The 16973-nt window shown below is 41.7% G+C and overlaps 1 protein-coding gene across 4 annotated transcripts in view; it reads left to right on the forward strand.

Annotated features, from left to right (window-relative positions):
• pdgfd (platelet derived growth factor d) overlaps positions 1 to 16973 on the forward strand; it is a 100696-nt gene that overhangs the window by 72400 nt on the left and 11323 nt on the right. For 2 of the 4 annotated variants that reach the window (XM_052026089.1, XM_052026090.1), the window contains exons 4-5: positions 2930 to 2989; positions 10038 to 10254. In XM_052026089.1, the coding sequence (XP_051882049.1) occupies positions 2930 to 2989; positions 10038 to 10254 (277 nt within the window). The remainder of the gene's footprint in view (positions 1 to 2929; positions 2990 to 10037; positions 10255 to 16973) is intronic. The other 2 variants (XM_052026092.1, XM_052026093.1) reach the window with 1 other exon arrangement.

Below are 16973 nucleotides of genomic sequence, written 5' to 3' on the forward strand. Positions count from 1 at the left end.
TACTACTGCAGCAAAATCTGTGGACTAAAGGGACATTACATCATAAATTGAATTCAAGACTACAGAATATATGTGTGCTTTGTGGGTTCTTAACCTCCAACAAAGTCCATCACTGAGTGTCTGTATTAGCACAAGTGGCTGAGGCATAAGAGCCCAAATACAACATTCAAGGGATCTTGGCCTTCTGACTTGAAACATTCAATACACACCAGTCCAGGATGGTCCACCATCAGACAGACAGTTACAGGGTTAGAAAAACACGATGACGCTGGAGGAACTCAGCAGGCCAGGCAGCAGCCGTGGAGAAAAGCAGGCGGTCAACGTTTCGGGTCAGGACCCTTCTTCAGGGCTGAAGCTAGGAAAAGGGGAAGCCCAATATATAGGAGGGAAAAGCAGAGCAGCGATAGGTGGACAAAAGCGGGGAGGCGGGGGGGGGGGGGCATAAGATGGTGATTGGTAGATGCAGGTAAGAGATGGTGATAGGGAGGTGCAGGGGAGGAGGGGAGAGCAGATCCACCAGGGGATGGGTCAAAGGTAAGGAGAGAAAGGAAAAGAAAGAGAAATAAAGAAGCTAGGACAGGGAAGAAGAGAAGAAGCATGGTGTGGGGGGGTGTGAGTGTGGGGAAGGGGGGGTTGGGATTACTCAAAGTGGGAGAATTCAAGGTTCATGCAAGGTTCAAAGATGGAAAATGAGGTGCTGTTCCTCCAGTTTGTGCTTGCTCTGCTTTTCCCTCCTCTATACTGGGCTTCCCCTTTTCCCACCTTCAGTCCTGAAGAAGGGTCCTGACCCAACACATTGACCGCCTGCTTTCCTCCACGGATGCTGCCTGGCCTGCTGAGTTCCTCCAGCGTCATCGTGTTTTTCATCTGGATTCCGGCATCTGCAGTCCTTTGTTTCTCTAGTTACAGGGTTAATGCTGGTACCTGCCTTCATGTTCATTTGGAAGATGATCAGCAGAGTCCTTCAGTGGTCACCTTACTGCTGATCTTCCGACCCCTCACCCACGGACAAATGAGCTCCCCCCCACACCACTGGGTGCTGAATTTCTTAGCCTGTGCATCAGCCGGCAGCTTCCCTCTCAGCTGTCCCAGCTCCACCATGATTTTTCCGTGCATCTGGTTTGCTGAGGGGAGAGGCCTCTGACTGAAGGAGGCCCTGGAAAGGAGGGGGGGGGGGGTCTCAGGCTCACTCTGCAAATTTGGACAGTGGGGGCTGTCTGGAGCAGAGCATTTGGGATGGGAAGGGCATCTGAGGGAGGAGTCTGGTTGGGGGCTGGTGGGGAAGTCATCAGTGCTGAGCTTTGGTGTCATGGTGGGTGCAGGTGGATATTTCTGACTTTTAAAAATGAACAATACAGGCTACAATGTGTAATAATTGATCCTCCCAAGTGATTGACCTCAGCTCTGTCCTTATTTGAGGGTTAGGTGTGCATGAGGCCACTCCTTTCTCCAAGAATGCTGGCCTCCTATAGCACCTTATCCATAGCTGCCTAGAATCTGTAAATACATTTTTCCAATCCATTTTCACCTCTGTCCCTGACAGAGTTAGTTTTTCACATATACAGCCTTGCAATATACCTATAATAGAAGATCACATACTGCATTTGTCCTGGTATTCTTAGGGCCGCGCCAGAATAGGTTCTCAACTTTTGACATGCTTCTTGCTAATGGCATCTTCCTGGACTTCTGGTTATTTGCTTCCTCTCCCATGATGGATCAGTTAGCCGTTGCATGAACATACTAAATGTCTTCATCAATAATCTTTAATTTTTGAGAATGATGTTTCTTTCATCACCACTAGTGATGTATACACAATTTAAAATACCCTCCTTGCATTGCTTATCCTCCTCAATGTAGTGTAAATCCCTCCTGTGGTTTTCTGTTGCATTTGATCCCTTATGTTCTGACACTGCTTGACTGCTATTACTTTGCTTGCTGTACTCTGCTTAGTCTTGTACACAGAGGCAATTGCTTCCCAGAATTAAAGTATCTGGCTGCCCTTGAACTGACACACTTGCACTGAATGATTCCCACTGCAGCAGTATCAGCCTTTCCCACCAGACCTGCCTTTCACACCACTCACACTAGTGTCCCTGACCATTGCTCCTGCTATCGGCTTGTATGCAACGCTCACAAATGCATGCAACCAAATTTCATTGCAATGATTGGTAGTCACGAATAAAACAAGAAACACAACCCATTCAGTCTTACATTAAGGTATCATTTAAAGGGCTACTTGGCTCAAAATGTGAAACATTACAAGGGAGCTCCAAAACTCACTGCAGACTATTTACACACCTCCTGAAAACTACACACACCTAATTGTGCATCAAACAATGCTCAACCAGCAAAGTGTGTGTGTGTGTGTGTGTGTGTGTGTGTGTGTGTGTGTGTGTGTGTGTGTGTGTGTTTGTTAAAGAACAATATTGTATTTTTGACATTGATCACTTTGACAAAGCTAGTGATGATAATAATTCAACACTGCTCCACTTTATTGCTCCTGAAACCTGTCTCATCCTCAAGCACTTTATTATCCCTCTCAGAGTACCTTGGCGTTCTCTCCATTCTCTCTTCACCGTGGCAACCATAACGTGTGTTGCTGCTGACTCGCTGCTATGTGGAGTTTGCCTTTAAGAGCTGACAATCTCTGCTGATTGCTGAACAACCAAGTGATGGACACTGTATTAACTTGGTTGTTTTCCCATCAGGGTGTGCAAATCACGATGAAATGCGTCATTTTGGATGGAAGCCACACTAATACTTCTGTAAAATTGTGTGCAGCCAATTTCTTAATATTTTGGGGCAGGGCCCAATTTGATGCTAGGGTTTAGTTTGCCAAAAAAAAGTGAAGTCCAATTTCTAGGCATATATGTTAACAACAACAACGAAGGTCGTCAGTAGTCTAGACACTTATTTCATTCTGTTTCAGGAAGATTTACAGCCGCAAACCTCAAAATCAAACTGGGAGGCAGTCACAAGTTCTGTCCCGGTAAGTAATCTTGAGTCCTGTTCTATGACAAAGCATGCAACACATAATGAGTCAGAAATATCCATAAAGCTACTTGAAGAAGTATCAACCTAATTATTTTCAATAAGTAAATTACATTCAAATCACTTAAACTTTACACTGTTTCTTGCTCCTTCCTCTTTAGTTCCTCTTTTCCCTCTAGCTCTACCCCCTAAATTAAGCCTTTGAATCTTTGTCTGAAAAGTTGGCTTGACTTCTCGGTCTGTATCAGTCATCCATCTGTGATATTAACTCATCTTGTTTTTTATCCCCCTCTTTTCTATTTTTTTCTCTCAGGGAGTGGAGGACATGCCCAGCCTGACCTGCTGGACTTGTCCTCCTGCTCTGCATTTCACAACTCCAACATTCTTTTGCACAGTAGTGTGCCAGTTAGCGTAACACTATCACAGCGCCAGTGACCCAGGTTCAATTCCGGCCGCTGTCTGTAAGGAGTTTGTACGTTCTCCCCGTGTCTGCGTGTGCTTCCTCCAAGTGCTCCAGTTTCCCCCCACATTCCAAAGACGTACGGGTTAAGAAGTTGTGGGCATGCTATGTTGGTGCCGGAAGTGACACTTGCGGGCTGCCCCCAGAACATCCTACAGAAAAGATGCATTTCACTCTGTGTTTCTATGTACATAATAATAATATTGTATACTAATAAAGATATCTTATTTCTAACTGCTCCAATTCACTTATTGACCAGATACCCTTGTTTACAGCTTATCCCCATAGTTTTACCCCATCAGAGATATCACCTCCCCCACCCTCCCTGCAGCCTTACAAGTTTCTTTTGTCTCCTTTTCAGTTCCGACGAAGGGTCAACTCTGTTTCTCTTCCCACAGATGCGGCCTGACCTGCTGAGTACTTCCAGCATTTTCTGTTTTTGTTTTAGATTTCCAACAACTGCAGTTTTTTGTTTGATTTTCACAGGCAGAGATGATCCTGCTCTTCCTGCTGGTGTGGAGCACAAGAGAGTTTAACTTTGCCTGGAAATTCACTAGCTTAGCTTTGCCATTCTCAATACTATGCAAATAAAAATAAATGATTTCCAAAAAGTAGGTTCTTTCTGGATCAAATTGCACCACTACACAAATTTGACTGGGCACTTACTGCCATGGATTGTATTTGTATGTGTGAGCCATCTTACACAGTGGTCACAGATATAATGATAACATTCTAGATGTTCTGGCAGAAAATAGATCACTTCTATCCAATGCATCTGTTGCTGGGCACTTACCACCTCACCAGGTTTCTTTGTGTTGCAAAAATTTAAAGGGGCCTCCCTGACCAGACTTCAGCACAGGGAAGCTGACTCAGTCGGTCCCTTTTAATTCACTTACTTACCAGCTCTCCTTCAAAACTCCCAACATCCATCCATCACAGTGCCAATCCGTACAGCTCCTCAAGCTCACAACTCTAGCCTGACACTGTTCGCCCCTCCACAGCCTCCACCACTGATCACATGATCCAACCCCTGCCTCCAGGAACTGATCACTTGACTCAAGCAGCCGTTTCCCGGTGACCAACAAATGTGGGTCCCTCAGCCTACAGCCTCCTTGCGGGCAGATTCGCTGGAGCTGTTGGGGAGGGTGGGAACCAGTGTGTTAGGTCAGATGATGGAGCAATTGGTGTAAAGGTAGATGCATTGTGCAGAGAGACTGTGAGGAAGGATAGGCAATGGATAGGGTATAAGTACAGTCAGTTGGATGGGTTGAAGTGTGTTTACTTTAATGCAAGAAATATTAAGAATAAGGGTAGTGAACTCAGAGCACGGATCAGTACGTGGAATTACGATGTTGTGGCCATTACAGAGACTTGGCTGTCACAAGGGCAGGATTGGCTGCTTGATGTTCCGGGTTTCAGATGTTTCAAAAGGGATAGGGAGTCCAAGTCCATAGATCCTTCAAAGTTGCCGCCCAAGTTGTTAGGGTGGTTAAGAAGGCGTATGGTGTGCTGGCCTTCATTAGTCAGGGGATTGAGTTCAAGAGCCACAAGATAATGTTGCAGCTCTATAAAGTTCTGGTTAGACCTTAGAGTATTGTGTTCAGTTCTGGTCACCTCATTTTAAGTAGGATGTGGAAGCTTTAGAGAGGGTACAGAGGAGATTTACCAGGATGCTGCCAGGATTAGAGAACATGTCTTATGAGGAAAGGTTGAACAATCTAGGGCTTTTCTCTTCGGAGCGACGCAGGATGAGAGGCAACTTGATAGAAGTGTATAAGATTATGAGAGGCATAGATAGAGTGGACAGCCAGCACCTTTTCCCCAAGGCGGCAATGGCCAATACCAGAGGACATCAGTTTAAGGTCAGAGGAGGAAAGTTTAGGGGAGATGTCAGAAGTAGGTTTTTTACATAGACAGTGGTGGGTGCCTGGAATGTACTGCCGGGGGTGGTGGTAGAGGCTGATACAATAGGGACATTCAAAAGACTCTTAGATAGGCACATGGAAGTAAGAAAAATGGAGGGTTATGGGCTGTGTAGGTGGGAAGGGTTAGATTGATCAGGGAGTGGGTGTTTTTATAGGTCAGCACAACATTGTGGGCTGAAGGGCCCCTACTGTGCTGTACTGTTCTATGTTCTATGATACCTCACTCTCTGCCGGTGACTACAGGATTTTGACTAATAGACTCCACCACAGTCCACAACAATCATGAGTCCCACCACCACCAATCAGCAGGAGTAAACATTCCCCAAATCTCTTCCAACAACTAGGACCACCCACCCCACCTCCCGCACCCAGATCTCCCTGCCCCTCAACCCCTGTGATCTGGATTTGGCCCATTGGTGCAGCATGTGAAGGGGAGGCTTTCTTTTTTCTTTAAGGAAGATCAATGCTGCTGTGCCTTGGACCTCAGGCTTCCAAGTGGTGGTCCCACCAATAAAGCAGTCGTTGGTACACTATGCGTTGACCAGTTCTTTTGCCTCAGCTTGAGCCAATATTTTCTTAGCCCACCACCCCTCACAGAAGTGTCATTGCATTTACCACATGAAGCAACTCATTATCTTCAGAATCAGGTTTAAGAAAATTCTTTCCAATTTGTGACTGGACGTGAGATTAACTACTCAGCAGTCATAAAATGGAAAGAGAAAGTATACAGCAGACTTAGGCCATTCAGCCCATTGTCCCTGTGCTGATCAAAATAATAACTACCTTTTGGCAGACTGAGGCTCCTGAAATACTGTTTAAATGTGACAATAGTTTCTGCCTCCAGCACCCTTTTACCCAGTTCCATTACCAAATAATGGAAATTGAATCTGCTTTTGCATGCATATGACAGTGACGTAATGTGGCAGCTATGTGAGTCTACAGTTAGGCTGATATATAACAACATTGTCACATGATAACAGCACTTAAAGGCTGCTGGTGGGATTAAAATTTCTTTAACATGTCACAGAGTTTGTTTTGATTACTGATTCCCAAGCACGATATAATTTTCTGGGAAAAGTATCAAATAAAAGCATTCTGGAATATCTGTGATATGGCAAATCAGTTTAGTGCTAGAGACAGCAGTTACGTAGTGCTAGGGGAATGCTGATGCTTTGATTTAACTAAGACAACTTCTAAATTTTATTGAAGAAAACATCAAGATCAATAAGCCTACAACTAATGATTTGTAATGCCAAGGCTTTTGTAAGCGGCTCTGCGTATGAGATGATGTTTGTACCACAATAATGGTAGTTCTATCAAGCACAGCCCAGGTTTGGATTGTTTGCATGTCAGTTATTACTTGTAGCTGGTAATGATCAGTGTGCTCATAAAAACCATTAACCAGTAATTTCAAGTAGAAATTGGCAAAAACAGATTAAAAAATCAATAGTGAGCCACAGAAGTATCTTAAGTCAATGAAAAACTTTAAGGTGTGCAAAACCAGCTGCTGATTTCCTATTGTCCTTTTAGCTCCATCATCCAATATGCATTTATACTACCTGGCCATTTTCATTGTTAAAAATGCACGATTCTGCTGTTTTGCTCCGGGTTTTGTAAGAATTCTCATACCATCTGCAGCTTTTTGCCCTTTTTCTGTATTAATAAGATAAATATTTTGGGACTATACATCTGCATTCCTCAGTACTCCCACAGAATTTTAGCAAGTCCGTTGCATGTAACAAACAATTTTCTATTTAAAGACAAGGCACCCCATCCAATACGGATTTTTGGCATCTCTATGGCTCCTTCCTTCCTCCCATCTCCTGACTCATTCTTTTCTCCTTCCCTCATTCCACCCTTCCACTCATCTCCATCCATCTCTCTCATTCTCCATGCTTCCCCATCCACTCTTCCCCCCGCTCCACTTCCACCCCTTTCTTCTCTCACTTTCTTCAGCCTGCCTCCCTTCCTGTTTCCTCTATTCCTCTACGCCACCACCCCCCCCCCCCCCCCCCCCCGCCACCTCCTGCATTAGTTCCTAGCACTCAAATGTCAGACTCTGACTGTGGTGCCTGGGTCAGAGCTGCCAAAGGCAGATTCTGAACTGGTGGGAGCTGTTGGGTGCCAAGGCTGGGGCATGTTACCAAAGACAGGGCTGTAGTCAAGGCTTGAACCTCACCATGCAGGATTTCTTGGGAGTTCCCAGGACCCTGTTGAGAGCTTCTCTTTACTTTGCAGACAGCAGGAAGCTACAATTCTCTCCATTGGCTACAAAACCCCACTGCTTCTTCACAGTTCTGAAGTTGACATTTGTAGTTCAGGTATCCAAAACAGAAAAGTCATAAGGGAAATAGTGTCCTGTACCAATCTCAAAGTCTTTTTTCCTTTGAAATGTGCTGAGTTCCTTCCAAAACAGGACTGTTGGCCAACCACCCTGTTCATCCATTGCAAGATTAAGAGTCAATAAAAATGAAGTAAGGGTGAGAACCTTCACGAGTGTATAATCCTGAATGTGCATCCCTTATAGAGATCAAGCAAAGGATTGGAGAATGCTGCACTGGGAAGCTTACCTGATGCAGAAGCAAAGCCTAAATGATGTATTTAACCATTTCAGTTTAGCTCTGATCTTCTGTATAATCTTTAGTTTAGGAGGAGGTAGGAATGGTGGGGGAGGCCAAGGGTGTGATAGGGTGTGATGAATAAAGAGTGCCAACCGTGCTAGGCTTGTGGTGTAAGAGCCTGTCATTTTGGTGAAGAACAAGCATGAGCAGCACTGTGGTGGAGTGATAGAGCTGCTGCCTCACAGCGCCTGCAATCCAGGTTCAATTCTGAGCTCCGGTGTTGTCCAAGTGGAGTTTGCACATTCTCTGTGACCATGTGGATTTCTTCTTGGTGCTCTGGTGTCCTCCCACATCCCAAAGACATGTAGGTCAGTAAGGTAATGCCTACTCTAAATTGCCCCTTGTATGTTGGTGAATCTGGGATGGGGCTGGGGTGAGTTGATGGGTATGTCAGGAAAATACATTACAGGGGAAATTAGTGGGAGAAGGGGAATGTTCTGTGAGTCAGCACAGACTCAACAGGCTGAATAGCTTCTGTCTATTTAGTAAACATTTGTGCCTTAACTCAATGGACTTTGGTTGTATCTTTGATGGTGTTCTCAGATGGATGTGTCCTGGCATCCAGGTAGTGTTTTGGCTCACAAGTTGTATTTCCACAGCATCATCCAGCATAGTGAAGACATATTTCCCAAAATGAACTAAATCTAATAAAAACTCACCATGGCAAAATTATTCAACATTGCACTGTAAGTTGGGTCACTTTGAATAACTGGTACATTGTTAATTTTTTTAAAGTCTTTCATGAGACTTTGAAAAGTAATTAACTTATAGATTACTAATTATCCATTACATTTCCTGTTTAAGTAAGTCAAGAACTTGCATTGATTAGAATAACTGATAACTAGTAACTAACATTCTGTTTTAAACTTGGCTGACCTTTAGCTCAGTTATTACATTAGCATATTTTTCTTTCAGAAAAGGTTAAACTGTAAGTCTAAGTCTGTGAAACTCCTCTAGACTATAATCTATAGGTAACAGCAATATCATCTTAACTCTGTACTTCTTTGCTCATGCACTGAATTGCTGCAGAACGTGTGGCAGTGTCATTGCTGTTCATCTCATCCACTTTGTAAAGTTCCTTACTACAAGGCAATTTTACCACCTGTTTCAATGCTGCATTATCAGTTCAATGTCTGTTTGCAGGCAATTTTGCTCATCTATCATTCTAAAATCATCACAAGATTGAGTGAGCTTAGGTTGGGAAGATGTCTGAGATACCTACCTCACTCCCAGACATTGTTGCAAATTAATAATTTTACTTTGAGATAGTGTACACATACCTTCACAGCATTCTTATGCAAATTATTTTAAGATTCAGATTCCTGTTTTGGTTGGTAGATCCTCCCTTATCACTCCCAAAGTAAAATGCAGGACAGTCAATGGTGGCATTGTCTTGTAGTTATTATGTCTGAGCTATAAACCTGTATAATTGACTGATTTTTACAAGAGAAGAAATAATTGACAGTTAATTTCAGCAATTCATATAAATGATACTGTGTAATCATAACAATTATTTTCTGCAGGCGTATGATTCAACTGGAAATGCCAAATACAACCACTGTCCAAAAAAACTTACAAATTAATTATGTATATTATCCATCTGCTACCAAATTCACTGATTAAGTCAGTGGCAACATAATAAGTCAATGGCATTATAAATGCATCAATATCATTTTTTGCTATCCTTTGACATATAACTATTTGGGTACATTATGATATTTAAATGAATTTTATAGTACTGCTAGCTTATCACTGAGAATTAGTCCATACAGTGATAATACCCACAGTACTCAATTGACCAATAACAATATTGGTGATAATTAGCATAATACAGATATATTGTTGATGTTTGGTGTATTTGGCTTGTAGGTTGTTAGAAAATTTTGTGATGGAGCTGTAGTTTGCCATGTATCAATGAACTTCAAAGGAATTCGTCATGTGAAATACTGTTCTAGATAAAGACACAAACCTTTCTAGGTTTTAAAATGATACAATACGGTTGGGGAACTTAAATATCATTTGGTTTGCTGTGTTATGCAGGGATCACCATGGCATCATTCAGCCGCTACAGCTTCACCACTGACTGCGGAGTCTTTGGATGAGGCTATTGCTGGATTTGATACAATAGAAGAGCTTCTGCAGCATTTAAATCCGGACTTTTGGGAGGAGGACCTCAATAATATTTTTCAAGAAACACCCCAGTTTCGAGGCAGAACATTCCATGATGGAACATTCCGTCGCGAACGGAAGACCAAAGGTAAGAACCTAGTTAATGATTTAAACGATAATCATTTAATACCTGTCACATATTAAAGTTAATGAATGGAATGGAAGATTTTGTTTCAAAATGCATGGAAATATCCAACGTCAAGACCTACCAGTGACAAAATTCATTTTAAAGATGTTATTATTTACCAGTTTTGCCTGTAGCAGGTGCTGCAATAGACATTTTCAGTGTTAAACATGTCCTGTAAGGTTAGGAATAAAAGGAGAAACATTAATTGCATTTTGGCTGTGTTGACCAGGCCACCCACTGACTCTGCAGAATACTGCACATTCTCACTGCATGTGTCACAAACATTACTTGAAAATCTGTTCAAGAGAATGAAAGCAAAGTAAGGTTTGCAAAGAATTACACTGAATATGTATTGGTATTGGTATTGATTTATTATTGTCACTTGTATTGAGGTACAGTGAAAAACTTGTCTTGCATACTGTGCATACAGATCAATTCATTACACAGTGCATTGAGGTAGTGCAGAGCGCATTGAGGTAGTACAGGATAAAAACAATAACAGAATACAGATTAAAGTGTCACAGCTACAGGGAACTGCATTGCAGGTACAAAGTCAAACGATTCCAACTCATCGTATAAGGGAACCGTTCAGTAGTCTTATCACAGTGGGATAGAAGCTGTCCTTGAGCCTGGTGGTATGTGCCCTCAGGCTCCTGTATCTTCTGCTTGATGGGAGAGGGGGGAAGACAGAATGACCCGGGTGGGTGGGTGGGGTCTTTGATTATGTTGGCTGCTTCACATAGGCAGCGAGAGGTATAGACAGAGTCCATGGAGGGGAGGCTGGTTTCCGTGATGCGCTGGGCTGTGGTATTGGTATTGGAACTAGTTTATTATTGTCACTTGTACCGAGGTACAGTGAACAGGCCACTCAGTCCAGATTATTCCAGTGTTTATGCTCCATACACCTCCTCAGCTAACTATTTCCACATTACCCTCTATTAGCTTCTGTTTCACATACTTCTTGGTAATTACTTTACATTGATGACCTTTAGTTTTGAGCCACGCACAAGGAAACATGCACTCTCTGTCTACTCTTTCAAAACTTTCTATTACTCAGTGAAGGTGATTGGCTAATTGCATCTCAGATTAATTTTACGCAGTTAATTCATGAATAACTATCTTTAACTGATTGAATTTTCCTGAAGAAATAACCCTGCTTTTACAGTCAGAAGTTGCTGTAGTTTCCATTTTCTCAGATAGAATCAGTTGCTGCACCATAGCTGGTTTTCTGTGATTCATAGGCCTCTCAGTTCACTGAGTGCTTAAGTAACCATATAAGTTAATGCTACACTAATTCTGCACTAAATGGGATCCTATATCATAAGGTCTGAGAGCAGCAGTGAGGCAAGACGCTTATTTAGAGTGGGGAAAATCAGCCAGACTTCCTTTTCCAACTCATAAACAAGTGATTTCCACTTGAAGTGATAATGCCGGTAATGGCTGAATTATGTGCAGCTGGGAATACTACACCTCTGTATGTTTGAATAACTTGTCAACACTCACCATCCAAGGCCACACATGAAGAATCACTGCTTGAGATAATATAATTAATTTACTTCTATTGCTAACATTTTGTGAAACAGCAACATAAACTCTCAGGATGCTTTAATATGGCTCTTTTCAGCAGTAAAAGCAAAAGTGACAGAATAATATGTGCATTTATTTATTTCCCCTGAAGTGTATCTAAATGAAATCCTGTGTCTCAATAACTTGTCAGCCTGCTTGTAATTTTACTTAACTTTTAAATAAGGCTATGTAAGTGCAAAGCATTCAGCATTAGTTCCACTGTGACCTCTCTTTTTAACTACATCAGGATGGATTCTGATTGCTTTACCTACACTAATAACAGCAATAATGGCAACATATCAGAACAGTGGAGGTAACTATGCACTGAGGCAGACAAATAGTAAATGAGGGTTGAAAAGAGGAAATGTCTGATTTTGAAAGCATTAAGATAAAGATCTCTGAGGAAATACCTAAGCAGTAGAGGGTATGGTTGATTTTTTTTGTTTGTTTGCTTTGAGGAAAATGACTGATGATATGGTGCAAAAGGAAATATTAATGACACTTGTGAGCAACAGTACAGTTAAGAGTCAGGAAGAAGTTTATTTTTAACATAAAAATATTTTCAAAAAATAGAATAGTTTTCTCATCATTTGAGTGAAGTATGAAGTTAAATATGTGTCAAATCTGTTACAAGTAACTTTTAGATAGAGTATAAAATGGGTTTTCAGTTGGAAATAATCCTCTACCTTTACTTCATGGAGGAAGAGGAGAGAGACGAACAAATGCAATACTTGACCGTATTTTTTGAATGGAGATGAATGATGTCATAAACAGAATCCCCAGCACCTGAGAGTTCCAGCCGGGGACTCTTCCGTCTGCCTGAGGAGTGACAACAAAAGAATAGTCTGACAGGGTTATGAAGGATAGCATTTTCCTCTTTGCACCACACATTCACGCCTCTGTGATACAGGAGATATTCTTTTGATTTCCACATCTAACCAGTCCACCATTAAAATGCCATCAGCTGTGCACATTAAGACCCACATTTATAATATTGATGAAAGTCATTCCAAACTTTGACAAGGACATTATCTGCACAGAAGCAGAATGTCTGGATGAACCTCAAGTGGAGAGCTGTCAATATAATTTGCCAACCTCTCTGTTGTCAATTGTCATTTTCTTCATTATGGGGGAGCAAAAAGCAAACTCAGCTGTTTGACACTTTGGTTTTCACTTCAGTGGATCATTTAAACTTGGCAGTCCAAGCTTACAGTGGGAATAGTGTTTGCCAGAGGACAGCCAATGCGAATGGAATCATATGTCAGCACGAGTCAATACTTTTGTGAGAAGAAAGATTTTTTTTAAATTAACAAAAATGATGAGCTAGTTTTATGGATTTCCTGGTTCTCAATTATAGGGCATTTTACCGACAATCTGAGAAAGCTGCAAGACCATTCAGTCATTTGAGAATTAACATTTTGTGTCGTTAAATGATAGTTTATTTTGAAGCCTTTATATGCTTTGAAAATGATTAGTAACTGAAGAGACAGGATAGGTGGCTACTTTGATTGTAATTTAAAGAAAACTTGTTTCTAAAATAAGAGTGTCCTTAAAGGCAATGTATGATGCGATGATTAGAATGATTCCAAAAGCTAGACGAGAAACTAGTCCAACCCTTTATGACAAAAGTCATCTAAGCCCTGCGAGTGTCTGCAATGAATTAGTTTTATGCAGCATTTATCCATTTCTAGTTGACCCTAAAATCTGACACTAAATAGTGCAAAGTGGAAATCATACTTTTGCCCCAAAACTGAATATTCAGAGAAGTAGAAGAATCACACTGTTATGAAAGAGATATCCAATGAAGGGAAAAATTATAATAGTCAATGCAGAGAGAGCTTCAGTTTATATTTGGTCCATGCTGCACTTGACCTGGGAACAAGTGGTGAAGTGAAAGTATATGCTGTTCTTGAGCAGTGGAAAATAATAATCATAAAATTAATTAATGGTGGCTTCTCTTTGAACCTTTAACAACTGGTCATTCTGCACCAAAGCTGCTAAGCTCTTAAGGAATTGCTACATGGTATCATTTTATAAATAGGTTTATATCAAATTTCCCTGGCTGCTGTTTTAACAGCCATTCATTTTTAAACAGATTTATCTCTCTGTTAAAGTGGTGATTAGAGGAATTTGATGTGGGTCAATTGAACTTGCAGGGTATTCCAAACGATTGAGGCCATAAACCCACAGGGTCTGTCTTAGCTTTTGGGCAGAGTTTGCGCCTGCTCCAGGAACAAAGAGGCTCCAACCATTTTGAGGTCTGAGCCTCCAACTAGGACAGATGAGCTGCATGCTACAGTCATATGTTCTGATGCTGCTCACCAGGTTCAGGCTAGTCAGGTATCAGTTGGCCCAAAGTCCCAAGGGAGGGGTTCACAATAGCTGAAGATGGCAGATCTGTGTGGGAGGTGGGGAGGGGCTCAGGGAACCCCAGACAGCAACAGCTGCCCTGACCTGCTGAGTATTTAAGCCTACTCTGCATTCGTTTGTTGCTCCTGGAGCCCTGGAGGACCATGAATACTCTTCTAGACTCCACAATAATCATATTAAACTTACCATTTTGATCTTTATTGACTACACTGGCTGCATCCTGCTGACTCCTTTGCAAGTCCTTTGTGTACATTTTAAAGGACTACCATTGGAATGAATCCACTGCGAAACCCATTTAGGATGTCAGTGGCCAGAACACTGGTATGAACGAGTCCAAAAGTGCAGCTGCTACTTTACAAGGTGAAACCTATCCATGAAGACAAAAGAGACTGTAAATGCAAGAATCTGGAATAAATCCATATGTATTTTTTAATACTTATTTCAAAATTAAACTTTGTTTCCAATTTTCTTTATTGCTATATGCATTAATGGGAATTTCTAAATTTACCACTTCACTGCAAACTAGGCATAATTAGATTCTTTTTAGATAGAAAATCTCATAGAAACTTTTAAAAACTTACAGAAAGAAACTAAGAAGGTCATTAGGAAAGAAAAGATGAATTATGAAAGGAAGTTGACAGATAACATTCAAAAAGATACCAAAAGTTTTTTTTAATCTATGAAGACTAAAAGAGAGACACAGGTTGATATAGGACCAATTGAAAACGGTGCGGGAGAGATTATAATGGATAACAAAGAGATGGCAGAGGAACTAAATGAGTATTTTGCATTGGTCTTCACCGTGGAGGACATCAGCAATATACTGGATAATCAGGGGTCCCAGGGGATAGAACTGAATTCAGTTAAGATTTCGAGAGAGAAGATGCTCGGGAAGCTGAATGGACTAAAGACTGATAAGTCTCCTGGACCGGATGAGGTGCACCCCCGGGTTATGAAGGAGGTGGCTTCAGAGATTGCGGAGGCATTGGTGATAATTTTCCAGGAATCAATAGACTCCAGCATGGTTCTGGAGGACTGGAAGGTCGCAAATGTAGTTCCGCTGTATAAGAAAGGTGGGAGATAGCATAAAGGAAACTACAGACCTATTAGTCTGACATCGGTGGTGGGAAAGTTATTGGAATCGATCCTCAAGGATGAGGTTATGGAATACCTAGAGGTGCAAGGCAAGATAGGCCCAAGCCAGCATGGTTTCATGAAGGGAAGATCCTGCCTGACCAACCTATTGGAGTTTTTTGAGGAAATCTCAGGTAGAGTGGATAAGGGAGAGGCTGTGGATGTTGTGTATTTAGACTTTCAAAAGGCCTTCGACAAGGTGCCGCCCAAGAGGCTGATTAATAAGATGAGAGCTCAGGGAATTAGAGGTAGGATATGGAATGGCTGGAGCATTGGCTGGTAGGCAGAAGGCAAAGGGTGGGAATAAAGGGATCCTGTTCTGGTTGGCTACCGGTTACTAGTGGTGTTGGGGCCACTTCTTTTTGCTTTGTACATTAATGATTTGGATTATGGAGTAAATGGGTTTGAGGCTAAGTTTGCAGACAACACCAAGATAGGTGGAGGAGTAGGGAGTACTGAAGAAATAGGAAGGTTGCAGAAAGACTTAGATAGGTTAGGAGAATGGGCAAAGAAATGGCAGATGAGATTCAATGTTGAGAAATGTGCAGTTGTACACTTTGGAAAAAGAAATCAACGGGCAGATTATTATCTAGATGGGGAGAAAATTCAAAGTACAGAAGTACAAAAGGACTTGAGAGTCCTCGTGCAGGATACCCTACAGGTTAACCACCAGGTCGGATCGGTGGTAAAGAAAGCGAATGCTATGTTAGCATTCATTTCGAGAGGTATAAAGTATAAAAGTAAGGAAGTGTTGATGAGGCTCTATGGGGCACTGGTGAGGCGTCATTTGGAGTACTGTGCGCAGTTTTGGGCCCCTTATCTTAGGAAGGATGTACTGATGTTGGAGAGGGTTCAGAAAAGAATTACGAGGGTGATTCCCAGAATGAAAGGGCTTACTTATGATGAGTGTTTGTCGGCTCTTGGACTGTACTCACTGGAGTACAGAAGACTGAGGGGGGACCTCATAGAAACATTTCAAATGTTGAAAGGACTGGACAGAGTAGATGTGGTTAAGCTGTTTCCCCTGGTGGGTGAGTCCAGGACTAGAGGGCACAATCTTAGAATTAGAGGGTACCGGTTTAAAACAGAAATGAGGAGAAATTTCTTTAGCCAGAGGGTAGTGAAGTTATGGAATTCTTTGCCACATACAGCTGTGGAGGCCCAATCATTGGGGGCGTTTAAGGTGGAGATTGATAGGTATCTAATTAGTCAAGGTATCAAGGGATATGGGGATAAGGCCGGAAATTGGGGCTGAATAGGAATAGTATTAGTTTAGCTCATAGAGCAGACTCAGTGGGCCGAATGGCCTACTTCTGCTCCTTTGTCTTGTGATCTTGTGATCTTTTTGTGAGAAGTATCTGTGTTTCTCTAAAAATAATTGTTTCCAACAAAACTGCATTTTATAACATACATTTCAAAGTTGTCCGTTCTTGTGATTTCAGTAAATTATTATTAATTTTAGAAAAATAAGAATTCTCCTGAATCTGAATAGAAGAAATTTCACATTCAGGTTTCAGAATTTCCTGCTAAGCAGTATCGATCCAAAAGGAAAGGTATGTTGTGTCACTCCTTTAATCATGGAGTAAACAATCAATCAATCCACTGTACCA

This window comes from Pristis pectinata, chromosome 11, assembly GCF_009764475.1.
Source record: "Pristis pectinata isolate sPriPec2 chromosome 11, sPriPec2.1.pri, whole genome shotgun sequence".
NCBI lineage: Eukaryota > Metazoa > Chordata > Chondrichthyes > Rhinopristiformes > Pristidae > Pristis > Pristis pectinata.